Source organism: Phyllostomus hastatus, unplaced genomic scaffold, assembly GCF_019186645.2.
Source record: "Phyllostomus hastatus isolate PE091 unplaced genomic scaffold, TTU_PhHast_1.1 phas_scaffold_78, whole genome shotgun sequence".
NCBI classification, from domain to species: Eukaryota; Metazoa; Chordata; class Mammalia; order Chiroptera; family Phyllostomidae; genus Phyllostomus; species Phyllostomus hastatus.
Genome location: NW_025334041.1, coordinates 416,365 through 434,803, shown reverse-complemented (window position 1 = coordinate 434,803; position 18,439 = coordinate 416,365). Strand labels below are relative to the sequence as shown.

Sequence of the window (18,439 nt, the reverse complement as noted above, 5' to 3'; positions counted from 1 at the left end):
AAAAGGTACTGAAGAATCCCAAGGAGCTTTTTATCTTTCAGGGCTGTAATACTGGGTACCTGACACATTAGAAGCGGAACCTTTTTAAAAAAAAGTCCTCATCCGGGGGTATGTTTGGATTTTCTTGTTGGTTTTGTTTGCTTCAGAGAGGGAGACACATCCCTCAGTCGCCCCCCATGGGAGCCTGAACCAAGGATCAGACCTACCACCCAGGTGTGTGCCCCGACCGAAGATTGGTCCCTTGACCCCACAGTCTTTGGGTGTACTGGACAATGCTCCAGCCCACGGGGCCACCTGGCCAGGGCAGAACCCAAACCATTTCTAAGGCAGAAATCAGCACATACTCACTATCAGCACTGACGTCACATCACCGAGCCTCTGGACAACGCTAGACTTGCGAGAGAACGGACACAAGCAAGGTCAGGAACGATGGTAGGAAAGTGGTTTTGACTTCCGGACTCCCTGAGAGTCTTCGGGGGTCTGAGTCACCCTCTGAGAGCCACGGAAGTAGCCTGGGACGTAAAAAGGATGCCTTTCTGAAGATTAGGGATGGAATTGAAGAAGACCGAGATATTTTTTGAGGTTTATCTTTTTTTTTTTAAGATTTTATTTGTAGATAGAAGGGAAGGGGAAAGAGAGGGAGAAAAACATCAAGGTGTGGTTGCCTCACACGCACCCCCTACTGGGGACCTGGCCCGCAACCCAGGCCTGTGCCCCGACTTGGAATCAAACCGACGACGACCCTTTGGTTTGCAGGTGAACCCTCCATCCACTGAGCCACACCAGCCAGGGCAGAGGAAACTAAGCTTATTAATCCTTTAGTCCTTCCCATGTTTTCTCTATGGTAGAGGCTCTCTAAAATAATTACCCCGGCCACACCACCACCCACACACTTACACAATATGGCAGTGGTTCTCAGTGCCGGCTGCGGAAGCACTTGGAGAGCCTTGAATGCTGATGCTCAGGCACTGCCCTGCCCAGCTGGACCAAATCTTTGGGACACAGACATGGAGTGTTTTGTTTCACCTTGTTAGGCTCTCCCCTGTGAGTGTGGATGAGAGGCCGTAGGATCTTGTGGTATTGGGAGGAGAAGGGGAGGGAGGGCTAGGAATCTGCTAGAGCAAAAGAAAAGAAATGCAGGGTCACAGAGGACTCCAACACACGACCTTAACCTGCGACTGCTGTGCTGAAATTACCCACACCACCCCCTAAACCCCAAAGTGGCTACTTTTGAGAAAAGTTGGCAAGTGGAATGGTGGAGCCTCGTGTCAGCAGTGCCCTCACCGGGGGGCTTTCCTTGCACATGGAACTCTTCAGCATCAGCCACTTGGCGGGCCTCTTAAACACCAGTTCCTGCACTTCTGGTTCAGCTGGTCTGGGTGGAGCCTGAGAAGCTGCATTTCTAGCAAGTTCCAAGGTGATGTGTTGTTGCTGGTCAAGGATGGTACTTCACGCCTCACTGCAGAAATTGCGGAAGTTCTGGGAAACTAACTCAGCGTCACCAACTGACTGAGGCCTCAGGAAGCAGCCACCCTGGCGTACTGGTTCTGCCATGGCCCTGCTGACTTCTTCAGTTGACTTGAGTTCCGGATGCAGCAGGCTGCAGCCCAAAGAGCTCTTTTGAAGCCAAGGCCTCAAGGAGTAGGGGCAGGACTTCTGAGTTTTGGTATTTTGTGAGTTAGGTTCTGTCCTGACTCTGCCATAAACTAACAGTGACTCTGGGCACGTATCTTTAACACAAAAATCCTTAAGGTCCTATGACAGTGTCTGGTTTCCTGGAGAAGCTATTGGGACTTAGGGAGACAAGAGCCACCTGGTGGTCAGCACTGAAATCCTTTAAATAACAGCTGTGAGGTCAGATCATTTGCAAATTCATTCACCCGGTTCTTTATGCGCCAGGTATTGTGCTAGGGGTGGAAGATATGGTCCAGATGGAACTTATTACTTTAGTGCGTCAGGAGGTAAAACAATAGAACTAGGAGGTACATTGGACTAGAGCATTCTTAGGATTCAAATGTTCTGGTTCATGTTTACCTTGGTCTCCAGACTAGGATAGGTTGCAGCTCAAATTTGCTACTGAGCTCCCTACTCAGTAAAACATCGCTATGAATCTTAAACCCTAAGAAGCCACTTCCCCAGAAGCCAGGGAGGATGTGGGTGGACAGAGGAAAGGGAGGAGTGGGAGAATTCACTGAGCTGGGTCTGTGTTCTTCCCATTTTCCCCCTGGCATCACTGACCACACGATTAGGGTCTGGGAGGCATGAGGCTGAGTGTGTGCCTCAAGCCCTTGCAGCTAGTGAGCACTAGTGCTGGACACCGGCCAGGTCCAGTAGGTGTTCCTTCTCCTTGCCCACACTTCCCTTGCGAAAGGTGACAAGCAGGTTCCTACTGGAACCTGAGTGAACCAATCTCCCTAGCTAATAACCAGGCCTCAATCCAAGCAATAGAGAATTTATTCGCAACCTCATTCCTGCCCCAGGCCTTTACTGCTTACAAGAGACAACACCACGGAAAGTATAAAAAACGATACTCCCACTCTGGCCAGTGTGGCTCCGCTGCAGCGTAGTCCCTATTCTCGGGACTACTGTCCCTCATTCTCGGTCAGGGTACATACCTAGGTGGCAGGTTCAATCCCCCGTCTGGCTATGTGCAGTCCACAGTCCAGAAACTTACGATTCCCTATCCAGGAGCATACGAGACACAATCATCCATGTTTTCCCTCTCTCCCTTCCTCTGTCTCTAAAAGCAATGAAAAAAATGTCCTCAGGTGAGAATTTAAAAAAAAGATACTCTCCATGCAAAATATAACTTCTCAACTTCCGTGATAGTTCACATAGGCCTCTCAGTGGGCCCGATTCAGGTTTTGAAACTAGTTAGTGTGATGAGTGAACACACGTCTGAACCAGTTCTCTGACACGCCACACGACACTGGCACAGAACAGAAAGGACAGCACTCCTATGCTAAGACCCTCCTACACAGATCCACAAAGCTCTGCGGAACCTCTGATGGTTTCTGCAGAAAGGCTGTCCTTCAGACTTAGATGAGGATTACACTCATTACTGATTTCAGGATATGGTATCTGAGAACAAAATAAATATATTTCCTGAGAATTAAAAAAAACAACACAACATGCTGATTTGATTCATTTGTATCAATGACCAAGAAATCAAATGCTAGTCTTCTATCAGAGTGAACATCTTGGGACACGCAACTCAATCCTAAGTACCTATGGTGCCCTCTGTAAGTTACAATCAGATTTTCCTTGTCAGAACATTGTAGGAGGGGACTAGAATCACACAAGACTCAATGTGAAATCAGTGACATGGAACCATGAGGCCCTGAAAATAGTCCTTTTTATGCTATTTTATATTTTCCCCATCCTAGGTATCAAATCAAGAAATAGCAAAGTTAGCCTTGGCTGGTGTGGCTCAGTGGATGAAGTGCCGGCCTGCAAACCAAAGGCTCTCTGGTTCAATTCCCAGTCAGGGCACAAGCCTGGGCTGCAGGCCAGGTCCCCAGTAGAAGGTACTCGAGGGGCAACCACACATGGATGTTTCTCTTCACCCTTTTCTCCTTCCCTCCCCCTCTCTCTAAAAATAAATAAATAACATCTTTAAAAAAGGAAGTAAATGAGCAGTGATCCATTTATTCAACTCTATCAGGATTTCCGGGGGTCATTTACAGAACAGAGGCTGGGAGGATGCACTAAGGCCTGTGGGTGTGGCACTGGCCTGTACACAACCATCACACAGGACTCCCCCCTTCTCACCTTCAGGACTCCACCAGGAAGCCCTCCAAGGACCTTTAGAGTGCCCCACTCTCAAAACTGCCATGTCCTTTGCCTATTTACCCAGCGCCCTTCATAATTGGTGGGCATCTTTTTTGGCAGTTATAATCACCAAACTTTCTTTTATTTTAAAATTAATTTAAATTTAATAAAATTTAATTTAAAATTAATGCACACTCATTTTAACAAATGTGAACAGTGGAGAATCACCATAAAGAAACAAAACGAATGTGCTCCTTCTCCAAACCCACCCCTTACAGGTAACTACTGTTAAACAACCTAGCAGTCAGTCTTTTAAAAACTTTGGATAATTTAAAAAATCTCAACACTGTTAAGTAGCCATCACATCTGTGTATATATTGAAAAATCTGTATTAGCTAAACAGGTTAAATGACAAGGAATTCATGTTAGGTATGTTGATAGCTATTCCCTGTGGCATTTTCCTTTTTGAGATTTTATTTGTTTATTTTTAGAGAGAGAGGGGACACAAGGGAGAAAGAGAAGGGGAGTAACATCAACGTGTGATTGCCTCTTGCACGGCCCCAGCTGGGGACCTGGACCACAACCCAGGCCTGTGCCCTGACGGGGAATCAAACTGGGAGCCTTTCAGTTCACAGGCCAGTGCTCAATCCACCGAACACCAGTCAGGGCCATTTTCTAATATACATTATCTTATTATTCACTATGCCACAAAGTCAACAACTGTTATGTAGAAATTAAGTTAAAAAGTAATTTAATTCATTATTTTAGGTTCCATTCATTCAGGCACAGGCACATCTCTAGTTGCAAAACAAAAACTCTCAGGTCCCTGGAGTTTAGAGAAAAATGTCCTTATTTCATGAATTCTGACAAATGGAACATTTTGCTATTTATGCTTCATATATCAGTTTTACTCTGTACTTCCCTTTCAGTAAACAACTTGCACTTAAAATTAAGTCATTAAATGAAGTGATTCTCTACTGAGAATTTATTCCACCGGGTACAGAGATCAGGTGCCCTTAGCTTGTGTTTCAAAGCCGTTGTTTAGTTTAGGAAAAAGAAAATGTTGTTGTTTGGATATACTATATAGCCTATAGTGTGTGCTCTTTGTGTATAAAAAGTTCTGACCGTACCTACATCTCACTGCTTGACTCTGATGCTTTAACTTAGAATTCAGAAAGAGCCTTTATGAATATACAACTCGTATATAGTGTCCCCTGTAATGCACAGTTCAGAACATAAAGGCAGGGTCCCCACCTTTAGCATAAATAATATACAAAGAGAAAGCATGTTAGGTTCTCAGTAAGAATGGCAGGAAAGTCTTCTGAGGTAAGGAAAGTTGTTGTCAGCAGTGTGGAATGTTCTAGTCCAGCAGCTGCCAATTTTCCCGCAGGGAAAACCCAGCTGGCGACATCACTCAGGCCAGTGAGTCATCAGCGCAGTGGGAACTTATCTGTCTACTCCTCAACTCACCCACACCTTTCCCGGTGGGGACTGCAAGCTCTTTTGGTTACAACTAATGAAGTCTCCCAGACCTGTATCAGCTCAAGGTGTCTCTTTTGACTTGGGACAGAAATAAGTGTGCAGAAGATTTTGGGTGATTTGTCGCAGTGTTTCTACGCTGTAACTACATGGAGTCTTCCGAGGTTTCTGAGGGAGCACTTCAGCATGCCAATTCATTTCCTGAGGATCCACTTTCTACGTAAATGAGGAAAAGAAAGCAAATTCCCCTTAAGGAGAAATTCCAGCACCATTTGTTGAACAGACTGTGCTTTCCTCGTTGAATTTTCTTTTTTAAAGTAATTTTATTTATTGCTTTGAAGAAGATGGAAACATTGACTTGCAGTTCTACTAAAGTGTGCATTCGCTGGCTGACTCCTGTGTGTCCTGAGCAGGGATCACACCCACCACCTCGGGGTATCGGGACGACACTCTAACCACCTGGGCTACCCAGCGAGGGCCCTCACGGAATTTTCTGGACACCCTTGTCAAATACCAAATGACCACAGGGCTCTAACTTACTCCATCGGTCTGTGTGTGTCCTTATGTCAGTACACCATCTTGATTACTGCAACTCTGTAGTATGTTTTGAAATCCAGAAGTGTGCATCTTTCAACGTCATCATTTTTCAAGATTATTTTGGCTATTCTGGTTCTCTCGAATTTCCATATGAATTTTATAATGGTCTTGTCAGCTTCTACAAAGAAACAAGCTGGGATTCTCCTAAATCTTTAGTTTTTTTTCAAGAATGTTTAGTGGGCCCTGGATGGTGTGGCTCAGTGGATTGAGCACCAGCCTGCAAACCAAAGGGTCGCTGGTTCGATTCCCAGTCAGGGCACAGGCCTGGGTTGCAGGCCAGGTCACCAGTAGGAGGTGAGTGAGAGGCAACCAAACATTGATGTTTCTCTCCCTCTCTCTCTCTCCCTTCCCCTCTAAAAATAAATTTAAAAATCTCACACACAAAAAAGAATGTTTAGTGGTTCTAAGAGTCTGAGTCTTGCGATTCTTTTCTGAAATTCTTCCCAAGCACTTTGTTCTCTAAATGCTACTGTAAATGGAAGTGCTTTGTTCCTTCCGCATTTTGTGCGTGTGAATACACTGCTCACTCTAAACTTGCCGGAGGTCGGTTCCCAGGAAACAGGCTCTAGCACAGGGACTGCCTTCCAGAAGTGTACCGTGCCCTTGGCAACACGACTGAGGCGGTGAGGGAAGCAGAACTACGTGGGGGGACTGGACTGCGACGCAGGGTCACACGGGAACAGCTGGAGCCGGAAGGGCCCTTCATTTGCCCCAGGTCAAGGCAAAGGACGCAGCAGTCGGTCACTGGAGGCCCCGGCCCCCGAAAAGGGTGTGACCACGGACAAGGCGGCTCCTCTGGGCCAGGCACGATTGTTGGGAAGGCAGCGCTGAGCGGCCATCAGTCAGCACGCGCCGCTCGGAGATCTCACTGCCTCTGTGCGGAACCGGTCTTCAGAACCACGCAGCTCGGCCTGCACCGTCCCAGCGGTTCTCGGACTCGAGCGCGCCTGCGGCCTCCCGACCCCGCAGGCTGGGTCTGGGGTCGGAATCCGCACCTCTAAGCGGTCCGGGGCGAGGCTGAGGCTGCTGGGCCAGGGAGCGCGCACTCACTGTTAGTTCGCGGCAGCGCGCCGCGCACGAGCGCTCATGCCCACACCCCGCCCGCTAGACGGTGCCTCTGCGGAGCTCACGCCGCCTTCTTGGAAAGCCGGCTGGCTGCAGACTAGACCCTTCTCGCCAACACACGTGGTCAGCAGGCCGGTTCTGCTTGCAGAGGCCAGGAAACTTCCACCCGCGCTTCTTCATTCTGCGGGCTTCAGCCCGGCTCTCCGTGCCTAGACACACACGCCGGTGAAGCGGCTCCTGTGTGCGACGAAAGCGTTCACTTGACCCTGCCTGCGCGTCCATCGGAACCTCGGCCACGGCCGCGAAGCAGCGGGGTGAGGAGCGGGCAGGACGCGTTCCCTGCGGGAAGGAAGCTCACACTCACCGGACCGCCTGCCGCGCGGGGCCGAGCGAGCTCTCTGCGCGTCGCGGAAACCTGTCGCCAGGCGCTGCTTGTTCCAGTGGACAGGTGTCCGGCCAGGCGGCCCGGGGACACGGAGCGCTCGCCCATGCAGGCCCCACCTCGAGGGGGAAGCGGTGCGGACTCCAGCCCGTCCCGGCGCCTTAAAAACCAAGTGTGGCTCCCCCTCTGGTCTGCGAGGACACGCTGAGGGGCATTGGGCTCCTGTCCGAGGAGGGCCGCCGTGGCCCCGCCGGGGAGCAGGGAGGACGCCGGGGAGGACGCGGGGAAGGGGGCGGGCAACCGAGAGGGGCTCGGTTCCTGCGAGGGCAGAAGCCCGAGCGGGCGAAGGCTCAGCGAACGCGGGCTCGGGCGAGTGAGCGCCCGCCGTGGGATGGGTCTGGCCGCGCCGACAGCAGCCGCGGACACGAGCCCCGCCCCCCGCATCCCCTCCGCTGCCGTCACCTGCACACGCGCGGGGCCGCCCACGGGGACGTCCCGGCGGGTCGCTCAGACCGCCGCGCCGAGGCCACCGGCGCGACAGCAGGCGCGCGCGAGCCCGGGCTCCGCCGCGGTCCGCTACCCCCTCGGTCTCCCTCCGGATTTCGCTCCACGCCCCCGACGCCCCGACCTCCCTCCTCCCCTCGGCCCTCGTCTCCTCCGACTCGTTACCTCTCCTCCCGCCACAAGGTCACTCACACTTGGCGACACTTCTAAAATGTCAGCCTGGAGACCCCCGCGTGGGAGGTGGGCCCCGCTCCCGACCGTCCGGGAGAAGCACCGTGAAAACACGGGTCGGCTCGCGGCCGCAGCGGGTGGGACGCGACCCGAGGAGCCAGCGCCCGGTCGGCCCGGGGGGACCGTGAGCAGACAGACACGCCCGCCCTCCGGCCGTCTCCCAGCGCCGCAGCGGCCGCTTCCGAGCGCCCCTGCCTTCCGCCCGGCGTCCCCACAGCTGTCCTGACGCCGGCGGGAAGGCGGCCCGAAGAGCAGCCGGCCTGGCGTCAGCGCCCTCTGCCACGCGAGTACCGCTGCACTAACGAGCCTGGGGTCGGAAGACCCGCGGGGAGAAACGACGCTACGGCCGCTCTCTCCCAAACAGTTCTGAGAAGCCAGAGAAACAGAGCCGCGAACGCGCGGGAAAACCTCCACCGCCTCCAGTCTCATCGCATTGGCGAGTCCTGCTGTCGTTCCTGGAGACCCACCACCCTTACTCGCGGGCAATGTTCTCATTGGCTGACTTCCGCGAGCTTTCTGCCCTCACTGGTCCGTCCCTCCGTTCGTCAGACTCCGCCGCGGACATAGGCGGAGAGCGGCGCGTGGCCCGCCCCGTCCTGCGCACAGGCGCGTCCGCGTTGAGGTTGGAGACCCCGCCCCCACGTGCCGTGTGCAAAAACAAACAGCCGTTAGGGAGGAGGGGCCGGGGGTGGGGCCTAACTAGAAGGAGACGCACGATTGGGCAGCCGCCGGGGTTCAAACCAGCAAGGCGAGCGGCCATTGGCCGGAGCACCGCGAGGCGGGCCCCGGTTATTGTCCGGCGACGGCGGTGGCGGCGGCGGCGGTCGGTGCTGCGGCGGCAGCGGCGGTGGCTCGGCGGGAGCGAGGGCGGGAGCAGCCGAGACCATGGTGAGGGCGGCGTGACGGCGGCGGGGCGGGCAAGCGGCGGCGGGCGAGCCGGGGCCTGGCGGCCCGACCTGCGCCGCCTTCGACAGAGTCCGAGCGCTAAGTGGTGCTGCTTTTGGCCGGGACGCTGCGCTCGGCGGGGACGAGCGGGTCCCTAACTCGTGGTGGGGCCGTGCGGCGCCCGCGCCGAAGCCTTTTCGCGGGCTTGCGAGGCGCAGTCGGTCCGCCCAGCCCTGCCGGTGCTCTCCGCGGTCACGCGCGAACTCGCGACGTGCTGCAGACCGGTGTCGCTTTACCGGCAGCTAAAAATACCGGGGGCACTGAGTTGTCACCCAGGCCCGTAGGGTTTTACGCTTGAGCGGAAGTTAGCGCGGCCCGTTAGAGCACCGCGCCGGGGTCCTGAACAAAACAAAGTGCGCCCCGGCGCCGCCGCAGGTGTGTTTCCGGCCGGACGCCGGAGCCGGGCGCGCCCTGACACCGTGCTCGGGGTGGAGGGTGTGCAGGGCTGGTGTTTTGTTCCGCGGCCGGCCGGTCGCCCTCTGCGTTCGGACTCGTAGGCAGAGAGTTCGAGGGAGTTACGGGGAGAAGGCAGCGGTCTTCTGTGCGCGCGATACCGCAGAAGTTTGACTTCGTTGGGGATCCCAGGCGAATCTGGATCCTCCAAGCCTTGGGAGTAGTGGTTCACGGTGTTGCGGCTTCCGAAAACGGAGTTCGTGTCTGCTCTCTCGGAAAGCCAGAGGACAGAACAAGTTCGGTGCGTCGGAGCAGCAGGGGTCAAGTTGCTCAGGAGCACGGGGGCGCCTGCGGCGTCGGGCCGTCGGTGGCGTTTCGTTGGTAGCGGTTCGTGGTTCACAGCTCACCGACGCACGGCGCTCAGAAGCTTGGGCGGAGCCGGGTTGGCAGGCTGTCGGGCGCTTTCTGCCGGAGCGAACAGCGGAAGGGTGTCTGCGAGGAATGGGTGGACACTGCTGCCTGCCCTGACCTCAGAAACAAGAAAGTGCAGAGAAGTAGGGTCCGAAGTTACGAGAGGATGCGAGGCGTGCTGGGGAGACCCAGAGACGCCCTGGTCGCACTGGCGCGTCAGTCTCCGGCCAAGGTGTTCAGCGCGAGACGGCGGGGTGAACGCGTTCTCAGCCTCTCTTCCGCCGCCCGCCCAGCTGCTGCTCGTTCCCGTGCGGGCGGGCCTCGGAGGTAGACGTAGCTGAGACCTGCACCCAGATTATAACAGATTATTACATTCTGTTAGCAGGCTGCGCGGCGCTGGGCTTTCTTAAAGACGGAGAGGAGGGGAGAGAGGGGTCACGGATTCGCTGCTCCACTCCGCGTGTTTGTTGGTCGGTTCGTGCTTGCGCCCTGACCCGGGACCCATCCGTCCGGTGACCTCGGCTGTCGGCCGACTGAGTACCTCGCCGGGGCCCTCGCAGTTGGTGTTTTGCTCAAAAATTTTTTTAGGGAAATCACTACAAAGGGCAAATGCCATTTCAGTGCTTACTCTCTACTTCAAAAATATGGACCCTCAAACAGGTGGCCAATCTTGTAAACTTAGTTCTTCTTTTAACAGTTTTTTGTTTTTTGGTTGGTGGGGGGTTGGTGTATTTTTTTTTTTTTGCAGTGAAGAAATAATAAATTCAAATGGTAAAATCAGACAGTCCAAAAAGGAACATTAGCTTCCCTCTTGTCAGATCTTTAGTATTCCCTCCCCAGGGACAAGTAATTTTTCTAACTTAGTGTGTGACCTTCTCGAATGTATGCGTACACACACTGTAATATTCCGTTTCTTCATAGACAAGTTCCCTTCACTTGCAAATATCTTTCATGAAAAAATGTTTTCTGGGTTGCATATATATATATATATATATAAAATTTATTTATTTTTAGGGGTAGGGAGGGAGAAAGAGGGGGAGAAACATCCGTGTGTGGTTGCCTCTAGCACAGCCCCCACTGGGGACCTGGCCAGCAACCCAGGCCTGTGCCCTGACCGGGAATTGAACTTACGACGCTTTGGTTCGTAGGCCTGTACTCAATCCACTGAGCGACACCAGCCAGTGGGTTGCTCTTTATCAGCACACAGATGTACCTCATTTGTTAAAATGGTTCTGCCACTTTATTTTTTTAAGATTTTATTTATTTATTTTTAGACAGAGGTGAAGGGAGGGAGAGGGAGGGAGGGAAAGATCAGCGTGTGGTTGCCTCTGGTGCGCCCCCTGCTGGGGACCTGGCCTACAACCCAGGCGTGTGCCCTGACTGGGGATGGAACCAGAGACCTTTCAGTTTGCAGGCTGGTCCCCGATGCCCTGAGCCACACCAACTAGATATTTTTAACTAAAGTAAAACTAGAAAGCATTTTGTTTCCGGAATGTTTTTGAAATAGCATCTTCATCTGGAGCCTTTTTTCACATAGGCTGGAGGCAAAGCTGGAAAGGACAGTGGGAAGGCCAAGGCTAAGGCAGTGTCTCGTTCACAGAGAGCTGGGCTACAGGTAATGTATCCATGGTGCTGTCATTCATTATTATTACATTCCGTTCTTTACTGTTGTAACTTCATGACCCGCAGATGTTTCATTGATTACAAAAATTTAGTAGTGGTCATTAGTAATGAGGTTAATTGGTCAAAATTTAAATCATAAAGCAGTTGTCTTTTAATTTGTATTCTCTTCTACCAAACAAGAACAAGTTATGAAGACGTCTTAATTTGGTAATTTTGCTCTCTTAAATCTCTTGTCTAGATTATAATTATGTTCCTGATTCTTTTATAAATTGTATCATTGAAATGATTATGCTATGGTTTTTCTTTTGAAGATGGCATTTGTAGTGGTGCATTAACTTTCAGGATGAGATAAAAATTTTTGGTAGAATAACGAGTTACCTATTAATCCTCTGAATATTTCCCCAGGAGATTTGGTACACCAAGTGATGTTCTGGATGAGTAAGAGTTAGCCTCTGTATGTAGGAGACACTTTGTAAACAGGAGAGTTTGAAGGCCAGACTGGAAGGTTTGGATTTTATCCTCTTGGCAGTGGTCAGCCACGGAAAGTTTTTGAGCAAGAGGCTGAGGCGCTCTCGGTGCTCTCAAGTGCTCTCGTGCTCTCAAGTGCCCTCAGTGGTACTGAAGGTCGAAGGCTACATTTTATATTTTAATGCACCACGTAAACCTCAAGGGGAATTTACCTGCAGTGTGGGGGATGGAAGTCGGATGAAGGCAGCTGCAGTGGTTTTAGGAATGAGGTCACACACATTGCGTTAAAGCAGGACAGATGGGAAGGAGCAGGATCGTGGGTATGCTCCCAGAAAGGGCAGGGGGTGGTGTTGGGGGAGAGTGGGAGGGTTCTGCAGGCCGTAGAACTGAACTAAGGGGCACAGGAGTTTGTGGGAGGGACAAGTTACAAGGTTTAAGAATTTAAGCAAAATCATTTTGAAGTTCTACCAAAACAGCCACGTGAAAATGTCCAAAAGTTAATAGATTTGCGTCAAGCTTTCCAAGAGAAGTGATCGAAAGAATTAAATTTAAAACCATTTTGTAAAATTGGTGACTCGTGCTCTGAGTGGTTGCAAGTAGAGTGTGAGAAAGGGCCCCGAGGACAGGAGCGCGCCACCCAGAGAACACACGGCGAGACTGAGGGAGAGCCAGAACCCTAACCTGCAACCCAAGAAGAAATGGGTTTTGAGGCCCTACTATGTGTCAGACGACACACTGATCACTGAGGACGCATCGCTGAGTGAGGCGTTGATCCTGCTCTTAGGGAGCTAGAATTACTCAGGGAGGGAATGTAACCCCCCACCCCCAAATGCCTTTTATCCTTAAGGATGACACCTACAGATGGCGAATACAATCGGTCATTAACACGTCACTCTCCAACTTCAAGAATGGTGCTAATCAAAAAAGGAGAAGGAGAGTGCTAATCAGAAGCATGTCTGGGAGAAGGTGGGAGACAGAGTGTTTCGGGGTTTGCGTTCAGATTCTGCCTTCGCAAAGGTGCCTGGGCTGTGGCGGAAGCAGCTGCCACAGACAGGGAGAGGTCTTCAGTGGAGTGTGGGGAGGGAAAGGAGCCATTGGCCTGGGGGGCCAGGAAGAGGGTGAGGGTAGTCAGGGGCACAGGGGGCGCCGAGGGCATTTTGGAAGTGAGCAACTTCCCATTCTCAGGGAGTGGAGTTGCAGTGAGAGAACGGCACTGTTTTCCTCAAGGCAGCCCTCGGGACCGGGACCGAGGGACGACAGGGCAGGGCGGGGCCCCGAAGGGTGTGGCGGTGGGGGTTGCAGAGGCTGCCCTGTGAGGGAGTGACCCGGGGGCAGAGACCAACCGGTGTGCGGTTGGTCGCTGTGCAGCAGCCTTTCTCCTCGTTCCATGGAGACGCTAATTGGTGAAACCCTGTGGTGGTTCGAGCCCTTTTAACTCCGCCACCCTCTCCTCTGAGAGGGTGGATGCGGGCCTGGAGGCTTGGGGCTGGGCACTGGGACGTGGCACACAGGCCACTGCCAAGTGCTGGCAGGTGGGGCTTCTAACACGGAAACCACACTTCGTAACTTCACGCTTCGTTCGTATTGTCTGCCTTGGCTGACACTCCAGTGCCTCTCATTCAGACGGTGTCTCTTTCAGTTTCCCGTGGGCCGCATCCACAGACATTTGAAGACTCGCACCACGAGCCACGGAAGGGTCGGTGCCACCGCGGCCGTGTACAGCGCCGCAATCCTGGAGTACCTCACTGCAGAGGTGTGTGGGGGTGTTAGACAGGGAAGTCCAAAAGTTTCAGAGTAGAAAAGGCTGGAGCCATGGAAAATGGGTATGAAGCAAAAAAGACTCGGCCTTTTTAAAAGCACTTTTAGATCTGTCTTCATCAGCTTGTTACCCTGGACCACTGTCAGAAAGAACCTTGTGCACCTCGTTCTTAAGGTTAAGCAGTGGTTGGCAGTCCATATTTTTAAGTAGCTGCTGAAGGAGAGTAAAAATTAAAATACTATATACTGTTGGGTGAACTCGGAAGTCGTATACAATCAGAAGTTACGGCATGATCTCCTAAAGATTTGGGGAGGGGGAACGGCTTGCCAGAGTGATGACACCTTTTTGAAAGTCACAAATACATGAACTTTGACAAAAGACGTAACTGATCATTCTGGCTCAGCGCATGGTTGTATGCATCCTGTGCTGTAGCATGCTCAGTGTCACTTTTCAGGAAGATGAGTTACTTGGGCGGGAGGTTTTATTAGGGGGTCGTGGACCACCGCTGCTCCACCCCAGCGCCTCCTGGGGAGAACGTGGGTGGTCACACGCAGAGGTAGCCAACCCAGAGGAAGCACAAGGAAGGTTTTTACTTGAGAAAGACTCAGGTTCAGCCTGTATGTTAATGATCTTTTGCTGTCATTTCATTAACCTCACAAGGTCATTTGTGTCCCTTTGGAGACTTAAGATTAAATTACCAGGAGTTTCAGCCTTGCCATGTTGGGAACCAGGGGCTTCTCTTTGGCGGTGTGGTGCTGGTTGAGCACGTCCCTTACCGGCCGTACGCCAGTTTTTGGTTAGCATCAGACCGCTCGGAAAGGTGCGCTTTCCGTGGAGGCAGAGTCTTCTGGCTCAGGATGTTGGAGTCCTATCTGAACTCCCCTTTGCTTTATTCTTGGAAACTTGGATGACAGTTTATTAAGGCACAGTTAGACAGTAAACCTGTGAACAGTCAACATGTTTTCAGATATGTAAGTCTGGGGTTTTCGTTGTTAGTAGAGGCGAAGAAAATAATTTAGTCATTAGGGGAGATAATTACTTCCCACTCTGGCCTCCCGCCAGGGTCGCTCAGGAGCCTTCAGGAGACACTGGTGCCAGGCCAGCAAAAGTCCCCGGGGAAAACGAGTGGGTTCCGGTGGGCTTTAAAGCCCACCAGTCACTTCTGCCGCTCTGTTTAAGGGTGGAGGTTCTGTGGAGTTACTTGTGTGTTCCATTAAAGGTTTACAATGCCAGTATAGTCTACAGGGGCAAAATAAAAAAATTTAAAAAGGCTCTTCTGTGGCCAGCTGGGACTTTGAAATTCCTCCAGTTGAAGATCTCCATTATAGAATAGAGGTCTTCTGGTTTATTGCATACAGATTATAGGGCCCAGTGATGTTAACATACCTTGAGTAAAATTTTATTTATATTTTTTACCTTTTCTACAAGTACTAAGAAAGAAATTCCACCACTAGGGGCTATACACACAAATAAGACTCCATGAATACGTGAAAATCTGTGGTCTTTCTAGATGTTCACATTCAGAATGTCGGCTGAGGAACAGGAGGAGTAGTGCTGCCCTTGGGCTTCTTTTCATAGAAGTAGGTTTTTGCTCAAGTTTCTAGTGCTCTTGCAGGAATGAGTATTAAAAGGCCAAATGAAGTCATGAGAGCTCTATGTTAAAATATGAATAAATGATTTTTGGAATTCCTGGGCATGCCTGTGACCTCTCTCCTCCATGAAGGGCAGGGGTCCTTAGGAAAGACAGAATCTGTTCTCAAGAGCCTGGCTGTTTTCACATGTACTGGATGGGACTTGTCCATGTGTTTACATTCCCATTCAATGCCAAGTCTGTTGTTGGAGTAGTAGTAACACATAGCCCAGAATTCATAAAAACACAAAAAAGAGCCCTCCCTGGAGTGACTCAGTGGATTGAGCACCCGCCTGCAAACCAAAGGGTGACCGGTTCGATTCCCAGTCAGGGCACATGCCTGGGTTGTGGGCCAGGTCTCCCGTAGGGGGCACGCAAGGTGCAACCACCCATAGCTGTTTCCCTCCCTCCCTCATATATATAATCTTTAAAAATATGAAAAAGAAAAATGTACTGTTGGTTTCTGTATATTTTTGTGCATTTTATGCACAGATGCTATAGTGATCTTTTTAGCTGTAACTGCTAGTCCACAACGAATCCTGCATTTCACCCTTTGTTTGATGTGCTGTCCCACTGGTGCTTTGTAGGTGCTGGAGCTGGCAGGGAATGCCTCCAAGGATCTCAAAGTGAAGCGGATCACTCCACGTCACTTGCAGCTTGCGATCCGTGGTGATGAAGAGTTGGATTCTCTTATCAAGGCTACCATAGCTGGGGGTGGTACGTATTATGACCTCTTTAGCCCTGATTGGTATTGGCCTTTCTAACTAATAAATAATTCAGGTCAGCGATCCAGCGCATTTCCTCAGCCAACTGGGAAACTTACAAAACTTACATTTTGTAAGTGTTAGGTTTTATTACAGTTCTAGGCTTCTTTTCATTACCATTTGAGTAAATACTCCTTGTATAGCAAGTCTTTATCTAAATTTCATACATGATATTTAAAACCTGGTGTTGAACATATTTCCCATGTTCATTGTGTGTGTTTCAAAAATGACCTTGAGAAATTGCTTCATATGATGCCCTTGAAAATCAGGGCTGAGTGAAGGTGAGAGATATTTTGGTGTCTCTTAACCCTTTTTTGGGTCACCTTTAGAGAACCTTCTGAAAGTTGTGGTTACTATTCTCCCAAAATGCACATAAAATCATCACTGGCCAGTGTGGCTCAGTTGGTTGGAGTGTTGTCCCAGAACTGGAAGGTTGCAGGTTCTATCCCCCATGTGGGCGTGGACGATCCCAGGTGTGGGCACATAGGAGTCCCGGTCCAGGCGTGCATATAGGAGGCAACCAGTCAGTGCTTCGCTCTTGTGTCAACATTTTTCTTTCTCTCTTCCTTTCTCTCTGAAATCAATGAAAAAAAATCCTCAGGGGAGGATTTAAGAAAAAATTTTTAAGCACATAGGATCACATCATGTTACATACAGTCCTAGAGAGGTTCCCAGACCCCAAGGTGTGGGCCCCCTTGGTGTGGATACTTACATAGGGTTAGTCATGAGAGGAGACTTCGTTAAGGTCCATTCCGTGTGTAGTTGCTCTCTCTGATTTGAGGCGCTGAAATGGTCAGATGGCAGCCAGCTCCCCGTTCTCTCTGATGACAACACCTTCCCCTCTGTCTCACCGCAGGTGTGATCCCTCATATCCACAAGTCTCTGATTGGAAAGAAAGGGCAGCAGAAGACGGCTTAGCACGCTGTCCCGACCGGCCCTCCTCCTCCGTCACCGCGCTGTAACCAGCACAGAGGGAACGGTGGGGATGCGCGGCGTCTCAAACACAGGAAGTGGAAGAGCACAGACAGTTCCTGTAGACACGACAAAGGAGACATTTGTACGTTCTTAGAGTCACAGTTTGATAAAAGTACCTTTTCACGTGTCAGCAGTTGTGTGTTGATTGGCTGGGTTTCTCCCATGGGTTTTATACAAAAATGGAATTCATAAACCATTTTTTACAAAAATAACGTGTCTCAAAACTGTTCTGTTTGTGATGTGTTGGAAATATTTTGCTCATACTTTGATTTGAAATTTTAATTTCAAATCAGTTATGTCCTCATAATAATCTTAAGTAAGAATCTGGGACTGTAGTTTGACCATGGTTGATAGCAGTATTATATCGAATCTTAGATGCTGTCCATTTCCAGCATGTACCATTACTTTACATACCACTAAAGGAAGAGAAACTGCCCGTTAACTAGAATACGACATTAATGACAAGATGCACCCCAATTTCAGAGATGTCAGAAGGTGCACTGACACAGATAGGCACTTAGAATTGTTGGAATAGTCCCTGGCTGGTTCAGTGGATTGGGTGCCGGCCTGCGAACCAAGGGGCCGTGGGTTCCATTCCCAGTCGGGGCAATGTGTGCGTTGTGGGCCAGCTCCCCAGTAGGGGGCGCGAGAGAGGCAACCACACACTGATGTTTCGCTCCCTCTTTTTCTCCCACCCTCCCCCTCTCTAAAAATAAAACGTTTTTTAAAAGAATTGTTGAAAAAGGCTAGCAGAATCCTTTGATTTACTGTGTGGCAGGCCCTGTGCTAAGGGGCGTGCTGACCCAGGCATTTTGCTGCCCCCACTTCAGAGACGTGGAACCTGATGCTCACAGAGCTGAAATGATTTGCCAGGAAACACTGATTTGGTTGACAGGAGGTGGCGGAGCTCAGATGCAAAGCTAGGGCTGCCTGACTTCAGAGCCCACATGCTTACGTAGAATGGAAGTTACACTTGGCTTAGAATTCAAACCTGTAGAGGTCTTTTATTGATAAGTGATACTCAGTAATTTGTACAGTATTTTCAAAATTGTTTGTCAGTTTCTAAGTAACTGGTAAAATTTAAGTTAAGGTACCAGTTAAGGGTGCTTATGATAATATTTTTACGACTGGAAGTCCTCATTTAAAAAATTTAAAATGTTTTATAGTGCAACACTATCAAAACAAAACTCATTTTTAAAAACTTACTTTACTATGGAAGTTTTCAAAACTACAGAACAATAAAGCGAGCAGTACAACGGACCCCACGCACAGCGCCTCCAACTTCAGCCGCTGTCCTGCGGTCACCCAGGACAGTGTGGTTCTCCCTGTCTCCCCCCCAGCCCGCCTCCCAGTGGAGCTGCATGAGCCCCTTTCAGGCTGATTCACTCCCACGTCTGCGGACTCCACCGTGTCTAAGGAGGGGGCCCTTTTCAGACCACAGC

General features: G+C 50.8%; 2 protein-coding genes and 1 long non-coding RNA gene across 3 annotated transcripts; 1 reads left to right on the top strand and 2 right to left on the bottom strand.

Moving 5' to 3' along the window:
- Window positions 1-6,150: 6,150 nt before the first annotated feature.
- On the bottom strand, window positions 6,151-8,745 carry LOC123811562. The gene is made up of 2 exons (XM_045827815.1): window positions 7,277-8,745; window positions 6,151-7,149 (listed from the first exon to the last, which is right to left on the bottom strand). The coding sequence occupies exons 1-2, from the start codon at window positions 7,736-7,738 to the stop codon at window positions 6,952-6,954; spliced, it is 660 nt and encodes a 219-aa protein (XP_045683771.1). The 5' UTR covers window positions 7,739-8,745; the 3' UTR covers window positions 6,151-6,951.
- Window positions 8,741-17,206, top strand: LOC123811563 (histone H2A.V). Its single transcript, XM_045827817.1, has 5 exons — window positions 8,741-8,917; window positions 11,316-11,393; window positions 13,509-13,622; window positions 15,846-15,975; window positions 16,879-17,206. Exons 1-5 carry the CDS (start codon window positions 8,915-8,917, stop codon window positions 16,938-16,940), a joined length of 387 nt encoding a protein of 128 aa, XP_045683773.1. The 5' UTR covers window positions 8,741-8,914; the 3' UTR covers window positions 16,941-17,206.
- Window positions 16,092-16,872, bottom strand: LOC123811564. The gene is made up of 2 exons (XR_006784401.1): window positions 16,735-16,872; window positions 16,092-16,596 (listed from the first exon to the last, which is right to left on the bottom strand). It is a non-coding gene; the product is annotated as an uncharacterized LOC123811564 (long non-coding RNA).
- Window positions 17,207-18,439: the final 1,233 nt, after the last annotated feature.